At 57.2% G+C, this 18,528-nt stretch overlaps 1 protein-coding gene across 4 annotated transcripts; it reads left to right on the top strand.

Annotated features, from left to right (window-relative positions):
• Window positions 1–1,271: 1,271 nt before the first annotated feature.
• Window positions 1,272–17,164, top strand: NANOS3 (nanos C2HC-type zinc finger 3). 4 transcript variants are annotated; one of them, XM_074026110.1, is made up of 3 exons: window positions 1,272–1,485; window positions 14,419–14,536; window positions 16,850–17,164. In XM_074026110.1, the coding sequence occupies exons 1-3, from the start codon at window positions 1,391–1,393 to the stop codon at window positions 16,976–16,978; spliced, it is 342 nt and encodes a 113-aa protein (XP_073882211.1). In that variant the 5' UTR covers window positions 1,272–1,390; the 3' UTR covers window positions 16,979–17,164. The 4 variants fall into 4 exon arrangements, with proteins under 4 accessions (XP_073882211.1, XP_073882212.1, XP_073882213.1 ...); XM_074026111.1 differs by having other exon boundaries at window positions 14,439–14,548; XM_074026112.1 differs by having other exon boundaries at window positions 14,439–14,536.
• Window positions 17,165–18,528: the final 1,364 nt, after the last annotated feature.

The raw sequence follows: 18,528 nt of genomic DNA on the forward strand, positions 1-18,528 counted from the left end.
TGGGCTTGGAAGGGGGGCAGCCAAGGTTTCTCCATCCCCCTCTCAGACTGGGGTAGGGGATAAATAAACAGAATGAGAAATCTGTCAGCTCAGCCTGGGCCAATGGGAGGCTGCCTGGCGCCATGGTTTGCCCTGATGTGACCTTCCTCTACCAGCCGCGGTGGCCACTGCGGGCAGGGGCAGTGTGTGGAGCCTCAGCCAGGGTACGATCATTCCTGCCTTGTGCATGCTCTTATACCTGGGCGGGGCGGGGCGGGGGGGCGGTGTCTCGGGGGGTGTATGAGGGGGTAGTCTGTGCAAGGATCTTTGGGAGATCCGAGGAACCCCATCCTTTGTACAGATGGCATGCGGTCTGTGCACCTGGCCTGTATACATGTTTGTCTCACAGTCCCAGGAACACGTCCCCACGTGCCCCTGAATTGTGTGTGTGTCTATGTGGACCCCTGTGGCTCTGGGACCTGCTGGGGGTCTTGTGCATGAGGCTGTTGGTTCTGTTTCTCTGCCTCTGCGACTGGTCCATTTGACCTGAGTGGCTGTGCATATATGTGTGTGTCTGTGAACTTTGTAGATCTGTGTGTGTCTCTATGGGTGTGTTCTGGTTCTATGTGTATATCCATGTGTTATTTTGTGTGTGTCATGGTGTTCCTGTGGCTGTGTACCTGGGGTACTGCGTGTGTATGTTGAGGGGTATATCTCAGGTCTGTGGATACCCCAGTGTGTCTGTGATCTCCTGCGTGTCCGTGTGTCTTGTGTGAGCTGTGTGCGCCCGGGGTTCAGGCGTGTTTTTGTATATTTCGGTTCTAAGGACCTTCCCTCCTGTCCTGGAGTGTCTGTGTATCTTGCATGTGTCTGGTGCCCCCGGGTGTCCCTCTGTGTGTAGCTGGGTTTTATGACCACCCCCGTGCGGCCCGGCACGCCTGCATGTCCCGCCACCCCCTCCCTTGGGTGTGTGTCTCACAGCCCCCTGCACACCGTTCCCTGTGTCTGTGGCCCGCATGCCTTTGTGCGCGTGTGCTCCCCCCGGCGCCTTTGAGGTCTGCGTGCGTCTGGGTCCCCGCGTGTGCCCGCCCGCGCCTCCGTGTCCCCGATTCCCCCGCGCGGGCCCCGGAGGCTGCGTCTTGTAGACCCACGGGCATCCCCCGAGTGCGTCCTGGTGCGCCTGGCGGGAGGCCTCGGGGCGCGCACGGCCGCGGCTGGACCCACCGCCCGGCGCGGCGCTGGGAGGAGGGAGGGGGCGGCGGCGGCGGGGAGCGCGGGCACGTCACCGAGACAGACAGGCGGGCGGGCGGGAGGCGGCGGCCACGGGTTCGAGCCGGCGCCGGAGCCCCGCGGCCCCCTCCCCCCCTGCCCACGGCCTAGGGAGCCCCCGCCCGGCCCCGGAGCCGCCGAAATGCAATTTCCCGTGCAGGCGCCTCGGGCCCGGGGGGCTTTTCCGGGCGGGTTTTGGAAAGAAGAGGGGGAAATGCGGCGGCGGCCCCAGTGGAGGTGAGCGCGGGCGCCGGGCGGACCGGGAGCACGGGCGGGGCGGGGGCCGCCCGCGGGGAGGGGGCGCGGCGGGGCGGGGCGGGACGCGGCCGCAGCCCCCTCGCGCACCTGCTCGCGGCCCCGGGGCGGGCGCCCCGGCCTCTGCGGCCCGGCCCTCCATTGTTGTTGGGGATGGGAAGGGGGGCGGGGAGGCCCCGGCGGCATCTCTGTGTCTGGCCTTTCCGGAGAGGGGGCGTCGGGAGGGTCAGATTCTGCAAAGGGGACAGGCCCCCGAGTTTCCGAGCCGGGGCCGCCAGCTGGAGGGCGAGCGGAGATGCCCCCGCGGGGCGGAGACGTGCGATGGGGGGGCGTGGGGACAGTGGCGCCCCGACTGCCCGACACCTGACCGCGCGCGGGGAGGCCACGGGCCGGGGCGGCGGCGAGCTTTGTTCTTGGGGGCGCGGGGCGGGTGGGGCGCTCGGAAATTGAATGCCAGGAGAGAGTCCGGCCCGGCGCGCGCGCGTTCGTGAAGGCTGCTCTGGCCAAGTTCATGGGCGCTCGGGCCTGCGGAGACCGATCTCGGCGGGGGCCCCGCTCAGGCCTGGCCGCGGGCTGGGGGTGCTGCAGCTGCGCCGCCTCCGGAAGCCCTGGCGCCCAGCGCGGGCCGCCCCTCCGGCCTGTCATTACCGGCAGCAGCTGCAGGGTATTTACTGGGGCCAAGGTTTGCCAGAAGGAACCCGCCCTCCCAAACTGGCCATAAAAAGGAAAAATGGCCCCGAATCCCACTGCCGGGGAGCCCTTTTAAAGCGACAGGGCGCCTTTCACAGCGACCTGCCCTGGAGGGCAGGTTGGGGGTGGGAGGGTGGAGAAGACACCTCATTGGCTGATAAGGACTGAGAGGTCCCCCCCACCGCCCCACGCTTCGGTTCCCCTCCCCTCATCTCCTTCCCTACCCATTCCACACCCTGGATTGCTGGCAGATGCATGAACCCAGCCACGATTAGATATTCCCAAGGCCCTGGTGGAGACCCCCAAAATCACATGCTATACACAGATGTACAGCACCCCCATTAATACACAGCCCAAAGTGATGCTGACACACACATACAGTCCCCCACAATAACACTGCCACGTGTGTAGACACGTCACCCACAAGGGCTCGGACATCCAGCGATACTGCCCATTGAAAGGCTGCCACACAGAGAAATGGAGCCACCAACGAAGGCGGCTACAACATAGACACCGCCTTTCGCATAACACTGACACACAGAAGTGGGTGTTCACCCACAGAATGTCACTCAGGGTAGCAACGACAAACACAGATCCCTGAAGCCCACCAGTCAGGCACACACAGACTCCGACTCCATTGTTCACAGTACCTGGGACACACAGACATCCATGTGTCCTCCCGAGCAAGTTCACACCTGCACACTCACAGTTACCCACAGTCACCCCCCAACCCTGCCACACACACACACACCCACCCACACACACACACACGGTACAAAGCCTGCAGAAACACTCACATCTGACAACAGGTCACACGAGGTCATCTTTTTAATTTTTATTTACTTATTTATTTATGTAGAGATGGAGTCTCTCTCAGCTGCCCAGGTTGGAATGCCATGGCACGATCTCCTGGCAAGCAATTCTCTTGCTTCAGCCTCCTGAGTAGCTGGGATTACAGGCGTGTACCACCACACCCGGCTAATTTTTGTATTTTCAGTAGAGACAGGGTTTTACCATCTTGGCCAGGCTGGTCTTGAACTCCTGACCTCAGGGGATCCACCCACCTCAGCCTCCCAAAGTGCTGGGATTACAGGTGTGAGCCGTCGCGCCTGGCCACCGTTTTTTATTTTATTTTTTTTGAGACAGGGTCTCACTCTGCTGCCTAGGCTGGAGTGCAGTGGCGCGATCTAGGCTCACTGCAATCTAGGCCCACCTCCTGGGCTTAAGCACCCCTCCCACCTCAGCTTCCTGAGTAGCTGGGAGTACAGGTGTGCACCACTACACCTGGATAATTTTTGTATTTTTTGTAGAGATGGAGTTTTGCCGGTTGCCCAGGCTCGTCTCGAACTCGTGAGCTCTAGCTTTCCCCCGACCTTGGCCTCCCAGAGCGCTGAGCCACAGTGCCTGGCCCAAATTTTTGTTTGTTTTGTTTTTTGAGACAGGGTTTGGCTCTGTCACCCAGGCTGGAGTTCAGTGGCATGATCATAGCTCTCACTGCAGCCTCAAACTCTCAGGCTCAAGCGATCCTCCCACCTTAGTCTCCCGTGTAGTGGGTCTCAGTAGTCTTGACATATACACATACAGACCACCCCTGCCCAAGAACACAACTGCACACGTGGACACACAGTTGTCCACAGTAAAATGGATCCCCCTAGCCACCCACAATGACACTGTCACCCACAAAGATATATGAGCATGAACCCAGTGGTCATATGCCCATCGTCACCTACCCTGAGGTTTGTTTAGGCACTCGGACACCTGCACATCTACAGTAATACTGACATACACACAGACACAATTAACACATGCACACACACTGGCATGCACAGACTCATGGGGAAATGACACACGGGCAGGCAGAAATCCCCAGAAACCCAATACTCACTGTTTTTTTTTTTTTTTTTTTTTTTGGGAGACGGAGTCTTGCTTTGTCACCCAGGCTGGAGTGCAGTGGCACGATCTCGGCTCACTGCAATCTCCACCTCCCAGGTTCAAGCGATTCTCCTGCCTCAGCCTCCAGTAGCTGGGATTACAGGTGCCCGCTACCACGCCCAGCTAATTTTTGTATTTTTAGTAGAGATGGGGTTTCACCATGTTGTCCAGGCTGGTCTTGATCTCCTGACCTCAGGTGATTCCGCCCACCTCGGCCTCCCAAAATGTTGGGATTACAGGCGTAAGCCACTGCACCTGGCCCCAGTACTCATTTATCGAGCATCTGTTACGTACCTGGCACTGTTCTAGCACTGGGGATGCATCTGTGAACAAGAGGGAAATCTGAAAGAGGACAGTGGTTCACGCCTGTAATCTCAGCACTTTGGGAGGCCTAGGTGGCAGGATCACTTGAGACCAGGAGTTAAAAAAAAAAAAAATTAGCCGCGCGTGGTGGTGTGTGCCTATAGTCCCAGGTACTAGGGAGACTGAGGCGGGAGGATCGCTGGAGCCCAGGAGTTTGAGGCTGCAGTGAGCTATGATGGCACCACTGCACTCTAGCCTGGGTGACAGCGAGACCTAGTCTCAAAAAAAAAAAAAAAAAGAAAAAAAGAGTGAAATCCTGTCCTCCCACACCTGACATTTTAGTGGGGAATGGGATGGGGGGGACACCATGACTGGATGATACAGACTCCAGTCACTCATAGTGACACTAGCAGACATCAGACACCCACGCACACTGGCTCACACGTCGACCTGGAATTATGCACAATTAGCATGATATACACCCACAGGAACGCTGACATCCACACACAAACAGAAGCCGACAGGAACTCACACACACACGCACACACACACACACAACTGGTGGAGAGACAGCCACCTGCTATAGCACACTCCCACCTGGACTTACAGACACCCACAGAACCCCCCAAGATAGCTCAGCAAAGTAGCTTGGACCTGAAGCCCCTATTTATAGACCCATAGAAATATCCTGCAAGATTTCTTGAGGCGGAGCCCACCCTGACCCAGACCCGGGTCACCCAGCACCATAAGCCTCAGTAGAAGTGTCTGAATTTCCCTTATTTAAAAATATTCTTTTTTTGGCCGGGCGCGGTGGCTCAAGCCTGTAATCCCAGCACTTTGGGAGGCCGAGACGGGTGGATCACGAGGTCAGGAGATCGAGACCATCCTGGCTAACACGGTGAAACCCCGTCTCTACTAAAAAATACAAAAAACTAGCCGGGCGAGGTGGCGGGCGCCTGTAGTCCCAGCTACTCGGGAGGCTAAGGCAGGAGAATGGCGTCAACCCGGGAGGTGGAGCTTCCAGTGAGCTGAGATCCGGCCACTGCACTCCAGCCTGGGCAACAGAGCGAGACTCCGCCTCAAAAAAAAAAAAAAAAAAAAAAAAAAATTCTTTTTAAATTTTTTTTTTGTAGAGATGAGGTCTCCCTGCGTTGCCCAGGCTGATCTTGAACTCCAGGGCTCAAGTGATCCTCCTGCCTCGGCCTCCCAAAGCGCTGGGACTACGGGCGTTTGAGCCACTGCGCCCCGCCTGAATTTTCCTTCAACTTGGCCCCTCCATAGTCCCCAGTCCCAATCCTGGAGAAGCCAGAACCTCCTCGCCTTCCCCAATCCTGGCCTCACATCTGGCAGGCCTGGGAAGGAAGCTGGGCTCCTAGCCCACCCACCTTCCATGGGCTGGGTGGGACAGAGGAGCCCCTTGTCTGAGGACCCCTGGCATGAAAGACTCCCGCAGCTGGAAAGGAAGTGGGGGAGACGGCCTGCGGAGGGCGGGACCTGAGAGAGCCCACGCAGGTATCACTGAAATGAGGCACCCTTGCTTGCCAGTCTAGACAGCCTGGGCCATCACCGTGACCCCGCGGAGACCCCCAGAGGGCTCTTTGTCTGCCAGGTCCTGACCACCTCCTCCCCCGTGTCTGCCTTCCAGGCCCAAGTACACACACACGCACACACAGTTACATACAACAAACAGACACACAGGAGGATATATATAGGAACTCATGCGGGGAACATACATAGATACACCCCCAACCCTCATGCACCAAAGTTCAGGGTTTGGGATCGAGAGGAGACAGCCTGTCACCTCCCACCCTGAGGGACTTCAAAGTCAAGACTTCAAGAATCACGGGCAGGACACACGGACCACCAGACACCCCTGGGAACTTGGAGACGCTGACCTTCTAGCCACGCCCACCTTGTTCTTCAACTTTTTTCTTTTTTTCTTTTTTTTTTTTTGAGACAAGGCCTGGGCTAGAGTGCAGTGGAGCGACTGTGTCTCACTCACTGCAGCCTTGACCTCCCTGGCTTCCGTGATCCTCCCACCTCAGCCTCCCAAATAGCTGGGACTACAGACGCGCACCACCATGCCCGGCTAAGTTTTTGTATTTTTAGTTGAGCCAGGGTTTCATCATGTTGCTCAGGCTGGTCTTGAACTCCTGGGCTCAGACAATCTTCCTGCTTTGGCCTCCCAAAGCAGTGGGATGACGGGCATGAGCCACCGTGCCCAGCCTTGTTCTTCACGGTAGAGCTGCCTCCATCCATCCATCCGTCCATCACTTGCTCATCTGCCTCTGCTAGGACCTCTCACCTCTGACTCTGATCCCCCTGACCTGCGCCAGCTGCCCTGTACCTTGCTGGTGCTAAGTGTGGGGGTGGGGGGCAGGGCCCTGGGATAGTGTGGCTTTTTTTTTTTTAGTTTTTGAGACAGAGTCTCACTCTTGTCACTCAGGCTGTAGTGCAGTGGCTTGATCTCGGTACACTGCAAACTCTGCCTCCCGGGTTCAAGCAATTCTCGTGCCTCAGCCTCCCAAGTAGCTGGGACTACAGGTATGCACCACCATGCCCGGCTACTTTTTTTTTCTTTTTTTTTTTTTTGTATTTTTAGTAGAGATGGGGTTTCACAATGTTGGCTAGGCTGGTCTTGAACTCCTGACCTCAAGTGATCTGCTCACGTTGGCCTCCCAAAGTGCTGGGATTACAGGCATGAGCCACCATGCCCAGCCAATAACGTGGCTTTTAGAGGGCCATCCCCCACACCCCACTTATCCCCAGCTGCCCTGGCCAAAAAGACCCTTCCAGCTGCACTGGAGCCAGGTGAGGGGTCCCAGGAACCCTGCACCAAGGCTCAGGGTCACAAGCGGGAGGAGACTGTCACCTCCCACTCTGAGGGACTTCAAAGTCAGACCAGCAGACAGCTGCAGCGAGACAAGCAGACTCCCTAAGGGAACAGGAGGGGACAGGCACCACAGTCGCCAGTCACAGACAGGGGAGATGGGGAGTAAACAGCCAGACACACATACAGGCAGATTGAGACAGTTCAAGGCAGGTGCACGGGTCGGGCCAAAGACCCAGACAGATAACGGATGTGTGAGGGGCGTAGTCCGACCCAGACAGATGACCCTGGGACGACCAAGAGACAGGTGGATCCAGACAGACAAGGAGGGCCAGAAGCCTGCACCGACCACAGGCAAAGAAGGGAGATAGTCAGACCCAGGGTTGGGGCTGCCAGCCTCCTGTCGCCCCAGCCCCAGCTTCCTGGCCTTCGAGACCAGACCCCTCCTCCACCATGGTCTTGTGTCTTGTCTTAGGGAGAAACCTTATAGGGAACAACCTCATTGGCAGTTCAAGGCCAGAGCCCTCAGAGGGAGGAGTAGGAGGCAGAGAGGACACACAGGAAGTGTCTGGAGAACCCCCTCCAACATAGCCGGAATGTCTCCTGCCTGATGACCCCCCACCCCCAACATTACAGCTGTTCACAGCCATCAAGAAGAAATTCGGGTGGGAAGAGGTGGCTCACGCCTGTAATCCCAGAACTTTGGGAGGCCCAGGAGTTCGCGACCAGCCTGGGCAACATAATGAGACCTCATTTCTTTCTTTTTTTTTTTTTTTGAGACGGAGTCTCGCTCTGTCCTGGGGAACAGGTCAAAAGCGACGGGGCTCCAAGGGGCAGTAATGCCTATAATCCCAGCACTTTGGGAGGCCCAGGAGTTGGAGACCAACCTGGCCAACATGGTGAAACCCCGTCTCAACTAAAAATACAAAAATTAGCTGGGCATAGTGGCAGGTGCCTGTAGTCCCAGCTAGTGGGGGGGCTGAGGCAGGAGAACTGCTTGAACCCGGGAGGTGGAGATTACGGTGGGCGGATATGGCGCCAGTGCACTTCAGCCTGGGTGACAGAAAAAAAAAAGCCTGGGCCATCACCAGGTGACCCTGCGGAGATCCCCAGAGGGCTCTTAGTGTCGCTGGAATCCCCATAATGGGCTCTTTGTCTGCCAGGTCCTGACCACCTCCTCCCCCATGTCCCCCTTCCAGGCCCCCCCCCCAAAAAAAGAGAGGAGAGATGGGGGTCTCACTGTGTTTTCCAGGCTAGCCTCAACTTCTGGGCTCCAGCCATCCTCCTGCCTCCCAACTAGCTGGGGCTACAGGCAAGAACCAAGCTTTTGAGGAACCTTGAGAGTTCTGGACTAACAGCCACTCACCTTCCCCCTCCGCAAAATGGGTATATCCTACTCATGGCGTGATGACTGTAGTGTTATCATCAGTAATGTAATTATTAATACCTGTGCTCCCAACTCACTCTCCTTCCCAAGTCCTAGGCTGTCTCTTACTTAGAATAATGATCCACAAGGCAGGGGACCGGCCACCTCCCTCGGAAGGGCCTGGACACCTGGGGATGGGGGTGGCGGTGAGGGATACAGAGGAGCCGATCAGGGGCCCCCCAGCACTCTATAGCCCGAATGGGAAGGCCTGCTGGACGCGGCGGATGAGCTGTGAAAGAGGGCGCCCCACTCCAGCTCCAGACAGAGGGGTGGGAACGTGACCTCGACCCGGAGCGGGTGAGAGGGTGGGCCCTGGGGGAAGGGCTCTAGAAGGTGTCAGGAGGGCGGGGGGCGGTTCGGGAGGGCGAGTTAGCCGGGATCGGGCTCTGAGGGACCCTACGAAGTTCGGTTTAGGAGCATTCCCGGTCGGGGCGGATCTTAGTGGGGGGCTGGGCTTCGCGGGGGCAGGACGCAGTCCCGGGGCGTCTGTAGAGCAGGCTTTTGTGGAGGGCTCTAAGGGGGCGGGTCCTAGGGGAGCTGGGCTCTTTGAGGACTGGCTTAGGGACTTGGGGGATGGGCTCCGTGGGAGTCTATATGGGCGGCTTTTAGAGAGAGCGTGTCCTGGGGAACAGGTCAAAAGCGACGGGGCTCCAAGGGGCAGTGCCTGGGGTGGGGCCTTGGCTGGTGCCTCCAGACTGTGGGTGGGGCTCTCGGGGGCGCGGCCTGAGGGGCTGGGCCGGGTCCTGTCGCCAGGACTGTGAGGGGTGTGGTGGTGGTGGGGTGGTTCACACAGCTCGACACACTTGGGGGTCCCTAATCCGCCTTGGGGTTGTGCCCGGCGGTTATTTTGGGCCTCAGTATTCCCCTCGGTGAAATGTCAGGGGCCAGGAAATTACTTATTTTTTGCGACAACGGGGTCTCGCCCTGTCACCCAGGCGGGAATATAGCGGCGCGATCACGGCTCACTGCAGCCTCGAACTCATGGGGTCCAAGCGATCTTCCCATCTCAGCCTCCTAAGTAGCTGAGGCTACAGGCTCACTACACCACACCCAGCTAATTTTTTTGTAGGGACAGGAATCTCGCTATGTTGCCCAGTCTGGTCTCCATCTCCTGGGCTCAAAAGATCCTCCCGCCTCCGCCTCTCAAAATACTGGAATTACAGGCATGAGCCGCAGCACTCGGCCATGCCTAGGAAATCTGAATGCAGCGTCCTAGGCCGTCTGCAGACCCAGGTCGGGGGCGAAGGCTCTCTCGCCCATCCTGGTCACTGTTTGGCTTGTGGGGCTATGGGATAGGGGTGCGTAGCTGCAGGCCTGGAGGCACCCGGGGGCGGGGGGTGGTCGCCGAACTCTGTGCGATCACTGGAGGAAGGGACTGGGGGTCATTTGAAGGATGAGGAAATGGACAGGGGGCGCCGCAGCCCCTTTTGAGACCCCAGGGGCAGCCCCCACGGGGCTGCGCTGACTCCCGAAGTGCCCGAGTTCAGATGCTGTGCGCACGCGCACGCGGGGCGAGCGGCGCCCTCTCTGATTCTCCTGCCTCTCCCCTGTCTAGTGGGGACCCCATAGCACTTGCAAAGTGGAGAGACCTGACGAACCCCCACCCCCAAGTGCCCTACTCCCGCTGTTGTGATTCCTAAACCATCGTGCCCGGAACTCAGTGAAGCTCCAAGAACGTATTACATTGTATTAAAATGGTTTGTTTATCTTCACGTTGCATCAATGCCCTCGGGGCCAGGATCCTTGGTTGCCAGACTTCCCGGGGCCATTTGGAATGCCTCCTCCACCTCGGACTAGCAGTGGCCTTTTGCCTCAGTCTCCCCAGTTGACAAAGGGGGAGGTAATCTGCACCTCCAGGACCACTTTGTGAATTACTTAGGGAGCCGGCTTGAGGCCAGCACTCCCGGGCACTGCTACGTCTCCATCCCCATAGCAAAGGCTACATTTTATTTACTATCATTTATATTTGCTTTGTGTTTTTCCCAGATCTAGGTGCAAACAGTTGGCACCTGAAAAGCGGTTGTTGATTTCATGAGAGTCAAGGGGTCCCTTACTCTCTCCTCCTCTCCCCCTTCACCCTCTCTGGTTTTCTGCCACCTACCCCACCCCCGAATCCAGGTCCCGGAGAATTTGCCAAGGGTTTGGGGGAACATTCAACCTGTCGGTGAGTTTGGGCAGCTCAGGCAAACCATCGACCGTTGAGTGGACCCTGAGACCTGGACTTGCCATCCTCCTTCCGGTGACTCTAACCTTCCAGATCTAGGGGGGCCAGGGGAGCCCCCAATCCAGCCTGGGCACGTCCCCTCCCCTAGGCCACAGCCAAGGTCACAATCAACATTCATTGTTGTCGGTGGGTTGTGAGGACCGAGGCCAGACCCACCGGGGGATGAATGTCACTGTGGCTGGGCCAGACACGGCTTAAGGGGAATGGGGACTGGGGACAGGACCCCCCCACCCCCAAAGTCACTCAGCCTATTTTTTGCCCTGACCCCAGCCACTCCTCTTTGGAGAGGAGAGCTGGTGTCTGGGATCTGGATGGACTCTGGCTGGATTTAGGACTAAATATTAGAGGGTTGGGGGTAAACAGGCTGGGGCAGGGCAGCTAAACTCCCCTCTTCTTATTATTATTTATTATTATTATTATTATTATTATTTTTTTTTTTTTTTTTGAGACGGAGTCTCGCTGTGTCGCCCAGGCTGGAGTGCAGTGGCCGGATCTCAGCTCACTGCAAGCTCTGCCTCCCGGGTTTTTACGCCATTCTATTGCCTCAGCCTCCCGAGTAGCCGGGACTACAGGCGCCCGCCACCTCGCCCGGCTAGTTTTTTGTATTTTTTAGTAGAGACGGGGTTTCACCGTGTTAGCCAGGATGGTCTCGAACTCCTGACCTCGTGATCCGCCCGTCTCGGCCTCCCAAAGTGCTGGGATTACAGGCTTGAGCCACCGCGCCCGGCATTTATTATTATTTTTTAAGACAGTCTCACTCTGTTGCCCAGGCTGGAGTGCAGTGGCCCAATCTTGGCTCACTGCAACCTCTGCCTCTAGGGTTTGAGTGATTCTCCGGCCTCTGCTCCCAAGTAGCTGGGATTACAGCCATCTGCCACCACGGCAGGCTAATTTTTTTATTTTTAGTAGAGACGAGATTTCACCGTGTCAGCCAGGCTGGTCTCAAACTCCTGACCTCAAGTAATCCTCCCACCTCAGCCTCCCAAGGTGCTGGGATTACAGGCATGAGCCACTTTGCCTGGCCTAAAATCCCTTTCTGAAACGTGGGTGGTAAGTTCTGCTCCATGGGGTGCCATAGTTTTGTTTTTTTAAATTAGAGACAGGATCTCGCTCTTGTCACCCAGGCTGGAGTGCAATGGTGTGATCTTAGCTCACTGCAGCGTCTAATAACTGGGGTCAAGTGTTGATCCTCCCGCCTCAGCCTCCCCAGTAGCCGGGACCACTGGCACGCACCCCCACACCCAGCTTATTTCGAAAAAGTGTTTTTGTAGGAGCGGGGTCTCAAAACGTTGTCCAGGCTGGTCTCCAGCTTCTGGGTTCAAGCGATCCTCCCTTGGCCTCTCAAAAATGAGCCGCAGTGCCTGGCCAATAAAAGTTTCTTCAATGAATGGATGGGTGGATGAGGTGTGTAAGCGGCACAGCCTCTCTCCTCTGTGTCCAAGTCCTGAGTACCCCCTACCCTCCTGAGATCTCATCTGGGGGAGGACATTGAAGAGCTGTAGGTACTAGGGGTCCCCTCCTTTTTTTTTTTTTTTTTTTTTTTTTTTTGAGACGGAGTCTCACTCTGTCCCCCTTGCTGGAGTGCAGTGGCCGGATCTCAGCTCACTGCAAGCTCCGCCTCCCGGGTTCAGGCCATTCTCCTGCCTCAGCCTCCCGAGTAGCTGGGACTACAGGCGCCCGCCACCTCGCCCGGCTAGTTTTTTTTGTATTTTTTAGTAGAGACGGGGTTTCACTGTGTTAGCCAGGATGGTCTCGATCTCCTGACCTCGTGATCCACCCGTCTCGGCCTCCCAAAGTGCTGGGATTACAGGCTTGAGCCACCGCGCCCGGCCGAGGGTCCCCTCCTAAGATCCTAACCTGCTATCCCCCACCTCCCGACACCAGAGGATTCTTTCTCAGCCTTCTGCAGTCCCAGCCAGGAAGGGGCTCCCTCCCCAGCCCAGCACCTAGCCTCAGGGGGCCCCGGTAACTAGAAAAAGGAGGCAGATCTGGTGCTTTTGGTTGTTGTTTTGTTTTGAGACAAGAGCCTCACTCTGTCACCCAGGCTGGAGCGCAGTGGCTCATCTTGGCTCACTGCAACCTCTGCCTCCTGGGTTCAAGCAGTTCTCCTGCCTCAGCCTCCCGAGTAGCTGGGATCACAGGCGCCCGCCACCACGCCTGGCTAATTTTTTTTTTTTTTTTGTATTTTTAGTAGAGACAGGGTTTCACCATGTGAGCCAGGCTGGCCTCGAACTCCTGACCTCATGTGATCCGCCCCGTCTTGGCCTCCCAAAGTTTTGAGATTACAGGCATGAGCCACCACACCCAGCCTGGTGCGTGTCTTTATAAATAACTGGATGGGCAGGTGGCTTCACACCTCAGTTTGCTCATCCATTAAATGGGGGTTCCACCAAGACAACCGATGTGAAAACTCTTGGAGGGAGACCAGAGCTTGGGGGTGGGGCATGATCCTTCCCCCTACCCCTGCAACCAGCCCATGAGCCTGGGACCACCACACTTCTTTCAGAGACAGCTGGAGCATCAGCAACCTACCCCCGGACACACACACAAAGAGCCCAGGGGCACCTGGCCACTCCTCCGCCCAGGGGAAGGAAGAAAAAATGATAAAGAAGTTACTAAGTTAACTTCTTTAAGTTACTGGTAACTGTTAGTCTTTGAGGGTGGGGTTTCCAACCCATTCTGCCCATCCTCCAGTGGGGCTGGAGGGCTAAGGACTCCAAAAGGAGGGGAGTCAGGGTAGCCCCCCAGTTCCCTGGAGGTGTGTACATGGGGGTGTGGTGCACATCACTGGGTGTCCCCCCACACACCCTGTGTCCTGCAGTCCCCCAGCACCGCCAGAGGCCATGCAGCCTCTTGGGAGGTGCCTTAGGGGGGCACCCAGCCCCCCTGTGACAACAAGGAACCTCCCACAGCCTGCTCCTCCCCCTTCACACCCCCTTGGAGGTAAAAGGAGGGTCGGCCAGCCCAGACTCCCAGGCTCCAGAGAGAGGAAGGAAGGGGCAGCAGAGAAGGTTCAGAAAGAGGGAGCTTGCACCAGGCAGGGTTACTTACTTGTCTCTGTGACTTCCTCTACCTGGCACATGCTGCCCAGCTATGGGGACCTTTGACCTGTGGACAGATTACCTGGGTTTGGCACGCCTGGTTAGGGCTTTCAGTGGGAAAGAGGGGCCTGAGACCAGGCTGAGCCCCCAGCCAGAGCCAGAGCCAGTGCTGGAACCAGTGTCAGCGCTGGAGTCAGTGTCAGTGCCAGAGTCAGTATCAGTGCCGGAGTCGGTCCCAGTGCCAGGATCCAAGGATCAGAAGCGCAGCCTGGAGTCCTCGCCAGCTCCCGAACGCCTGTGCTCTTTCTGCAAACACAACGGCGAGTCCCGGGCCATCTACCAGTCCCACGTGCTGAAGGACGAGGCCGGCAGGGTGCTGTGTCCCATCCTGCGGGACTACGTGTGCCCCCAGTGCGGTGCCACGCGTGAGCGTGCCCACACCCGACGCTTCTGCCCGCTTACTGGCCAGGGCTACACCTCCGTCTACAGCCACACCACTCGAAACTCGGCAGGCAAGAAGCTGGTCCGTCCTGACAAGGCGAAGACGCAGGACACAGGCCACCGCCGAGGAGGAGGAGGAGGAGCAGGTGCCTGCACAGGTGGCTGGGGGGACCTGTCCCAGGGTAATGGCTGAGCCCCTCCGTGAAGTAAGATTAGCCCCAGTACCCACCTCCAAGGGTGAGGGGAAGACCTTAGAGAGAGCTTAGAACAGCAGTTTATTTTATTTACTTATTTGTTTATCTTGAGACAGTCTCTTTCTGTTGAACAGGCTGGAGTGCAGTGGCGCCATCTTAGCTCACTGCAATCTCCATCTCCTGGATTCAAGTGATTCTCCTGCCTCAACCTCCTGAGTAGCTGGGATTATAGGCGGATGCCACTATGCCTGACTAATTGCCACCATGCCCAGCTAAATTTTGTATTTTTAGTAGAGATGGGGTTTCACCATGTTGGCCATGCTGGTCTCGAACTCCTGACCTGAAGATCCGCCCGCCTTGGCCTCCCAAACTGCTGAGATTACAGGCGTGAGCACCACGCCGAGCCAGTTTATTTGATTTATGTCTTTATGTTGAGACAGTGTCTCTTTCTGTCACCCAGGCTGGACTGCAGTAGCACGATCTTGGCTCACTGCAACCTTGCCTCCTGGGTTCAAGCGATTCTCCTGCCTCAGTCTCCCAAGTAGCTGGAATTACAGGCCTGCACCACTACACTTGGCTTCCCCCCCTGCCCCCCCACCGGTAGAAACAGGGTCTTACTATGTTTCCCAGGCCGGTGTCGAACACGGCTTAGGTGATCCTCCTGCCTAGGCCTCCCAAAATGCTAGGATTACAGGCCTGAGCCACCATGCCTGGCCCCAGTGAGGTTTTATTTATTTATTTATTTAATATTGTTTTTCCGAGATGGAGTCTTGCTCTGTCACCCAGGCTAGAGAGTACAGTGGCGCGATCTTGGCTCACTGCAACCTCTGCCTCCCGGGTTCAAGCAATTCTTTTGCCTCAGCCTCCTGAGTAGCTGGAATTAGAGGCGCCCACCACTGCGCCCGGCTAATTTTTGTATTTTTAGTACAGAACGGGCTTTCACCATCTTGGCCAGACTGAGTCTCAAACTCCTGACCTGGAGATTCACCTGCCTCGGCCTCCCAAAGTGCTGCGATTACAGGCATGAGCCACCGTGCCTGGCCCCCAGTGAGGTTTTAAAAGAGAAATTCGTTCTAGCAACTTAAATTGTCTTTGAGGAAGTCAGCTAACAGAGGAGGGGCCAGTCTGACTAGGTGTGTTTGGGCACTGCCTCCCCCATCAGACTGTGAGCTCCTGGAGGATAGTGACTGGGAGAGGACCACCCCTCCCATCTACTCTCAGACAGCTTTGCAGTGAACATTTGTTAAAGTCATGAAAGGGTCAGATGTGGTGGCTCACACCTGTAATCCCAATACTTTGGGAAGCCAAGGCAGGAGGATCGCTCGAGCCCAAGAGTTTGAGACCAGCCTGAGGCAACATGGTGAAACCCCGAGTCTATAAAAAATTAGCCGGACATGGTAGTATGTTTCTGTAGTCCCAGCTACTTGGGAGGCTGACCAGGGAGGATCGCTTGGGTCCAGGGGGCAGAGGCTGCAGTGAGCTGAGATGGTGCCACTGCACTGCAGCCTGGGCAACACAGCAACACCCTGTCTTTAAAAAAAAGAAAAAAGAAAGCGCTGAGGGCGGCGGCTCACGCCTGTAAACCCAGTACTTGGGGAGGCTGAAGCAGGTGGATCACCTGAGGTCAGCAATTCAAGACCAGCCTGGCCAACATGGTGAAACCCCGTTTCTACTAAAAATACAAAAAATTAATGGCGTGGTAGCATGCGCCTGTAATCCCTGCTACTCGGGGGGCTGAGACAGGAGAATCGCTAGAACCCGGGAGGTGGAAGTCGCAGTGAGCTGAGATCACATTACTGCACTCCAGTCTGGGCGACAGAGTGAGACTCCCTCTCAAAAAAGAAAAAAAGCGTGAAAGACTGCCTCCAGGAGACGATAGTGTTCCCTGTGAGGTTTGATGCTGTCCCACTGGGAGACGCTGGAGGCTAAAAGGACTTAGGGAAGATGGTGTCCTGCCGCCAGCCTTTATGATTAACAACTTCTGGGAGTAACAGATCCGGGGACCCCCGCCCCCGCCAGAGCTCGGCGGCCACGAGAGGGCACCACGGTTGCAGAATCGGAACTCCGGCGCTTTGTCTCGGGCTCTGGGTCCCGGCGGGGCTGCCCGGCGGAGCCAGAGACGTCACGGGGTCGCTGTCTCCGGAGCAGCCACTGGGTGGCGCCAGAGGCCCAGCAGCCCCGGAGGCCGAGTCCGTGGGCAACTTGGGGAGCATTGAGTCATCGTGGCCTGTGATTAAGCATTTCTCTCCCTCCCCCCTCCGCTAGGTTTCAGAGGTGCCGGGAAGTCTGAGCCTTCGCCCTCCTGCTCTCCCTCCATGCCCACCTAAGAGGCCGCCTACACCTGGGCAAGAGCACCCGGGCTCAGCTGGATTTCCAGGAAGACCCACCCTATGAGGACCACTCCCACTCCCAGACCCTCCCCCCAGCCCGAGAGTGAGCCCTGGGGATGGCCTGGGGTTGGCGAGGCAACAGCTGAAATCGCCCGTCCTTGGGGACCCTGCCCTTTGTGCCATCTGCCATCTCCCCATAGCTGGGCATCCAGTCAGCACTCAATAAATGCTTATGAATGGATCAACAACAGACAAGGCCTGGTCTTGGGGCAAGGTGTAGTGTGAACATTGCTGCGAGTCCTGTACCTAGATCTCCCTTTCCTCTTTGAGTTTCAGCACCGTGGGGCGCTGGGGTGAGCTGCTTTGTGCAGAGAAACAGGAGTGGGTCCTTGGGGTAGCTGAGGGGGTTCCGGCACCTTGAAGCCAGATCGACATCATGAGACCCTTTCTGTGGACATTTGGTCTTTCAGTCACCCCCTGCACTAACATGCAAGATAGGTGGACTCCTCCCATCCCACCCCCAGCTCCGTACTGGAGATGGGGGCTTCATTTGAGGAAGAAATTGACAGACAACTAGATGGAGCCCCCCGTATCCTCTTCACTAAGGAAGGTGAATGGTGATGTCACCATGGATGCCCCAGTGACAAGCCAGGCAGTTTAGAGCAAGGGAGGGACAATTAGGGGGCAGGGAATGGGACCATGTCCTGGGGGATTGGGCAGGGGTGGTGGCCTAGGTGGGCTTGGGCAGGAGCAGAAAAATGGGGCCGTTCTGGCAGGGCGGGGGGAATGCACGTGGGGGAATCCCCACGCCCCTGCCTGCCTCCTCCACCTCCAGATCTTGTCCTGTTGAGGCGACAGGGGGCAGTGCTCAGGAAGCCAGGGCACCCACTGTGCAGTCCACATTCCTACCCCCGGTCCACAAACCAGCCCTGAGGCCTGTGGTCTGGTGGTGAGGAATGGAGCGTTGTTGTCCCCTCTGCCCTTGGCTTTCCAATTTAAACTGGAACCAGAGGCCCTGGGGATGGGGGTGGGTCCTTGCAGACAGCTGGGTCGTGGAGGGGGAAGTGGGGAGGAGGAGAAAGAAAACAGAAGGATACTAGCAGCTCCCAGGGTCTGGGAATCAAGTTAGGGTTTCCTAGGGCAGAGCCGCTGGGGCTGGAGACCCGGGGAACTGGGCTCACACCAGGGCATGTCCTGGTGGACAGGGGGCTCACCTGGGTGTGAACCCGCCCTGCTCTTTCCTGCCCTCCTGCATCAGGTCTCCGGGGTATAAGATTCAGGGTGGGAGGAGGACCCTGCCTGAGCCGTGGGAGCTGGGGTGCAGGAGTCACAGAGTGCTTCATGACGTCGAAGGTCCAGTCAGCCTTTCGGTGACAGATTTCATAGAGGCATTGTTTTCTGTAAATGGGATGACTGCAGCCCCTGTGGCTGCTAACAGGACTGTCATCTGGCTGTTGAGAGGCTTGCGTGGGATGAGAAGTGCCACGACTTCAGCCATGTTTGCATCCATAACAACCTCCTGGGATAGCCTCCTTCCTGGCTGGGGCCCGCAGGCAGCTTTCCTGGAGGATGGGCCAGGCCACCTGAGCACTGGACTCACCCTGCAGCTGGGTG

Source organism: Macaca fascicularis, chromosome 19 (genome assembly GCF_037993035.2).
Source record: "Macaca fascicularis isolate 582-1 chromosome 19, T2T-MFA8v1.1".
NCBI classification, from domain to species: Eukaryota; Metazoa; Chordata; class Mammalia; order Primates; family Cercopithecidae; genus Macaca; species Macaca fascicularis.

Bases quoted from the DNA above. Each gene is read 5' to 3' on its own strand.
- NANOS3 (XM_005588207.5), top strand. From the start codon at position 14,002: ATGGGGACCTTTGACCTGTGGACAGATTACCTGGGTTTGGCACGCCTG. The intron at 14,537-16,849 runs GTGCCTGCACAG...CCCCTCCGCTAG, and splicing joins AGGAGGAGGAGGAGGAGCAG to GTTTCAGAGGTGCCGGGAAG.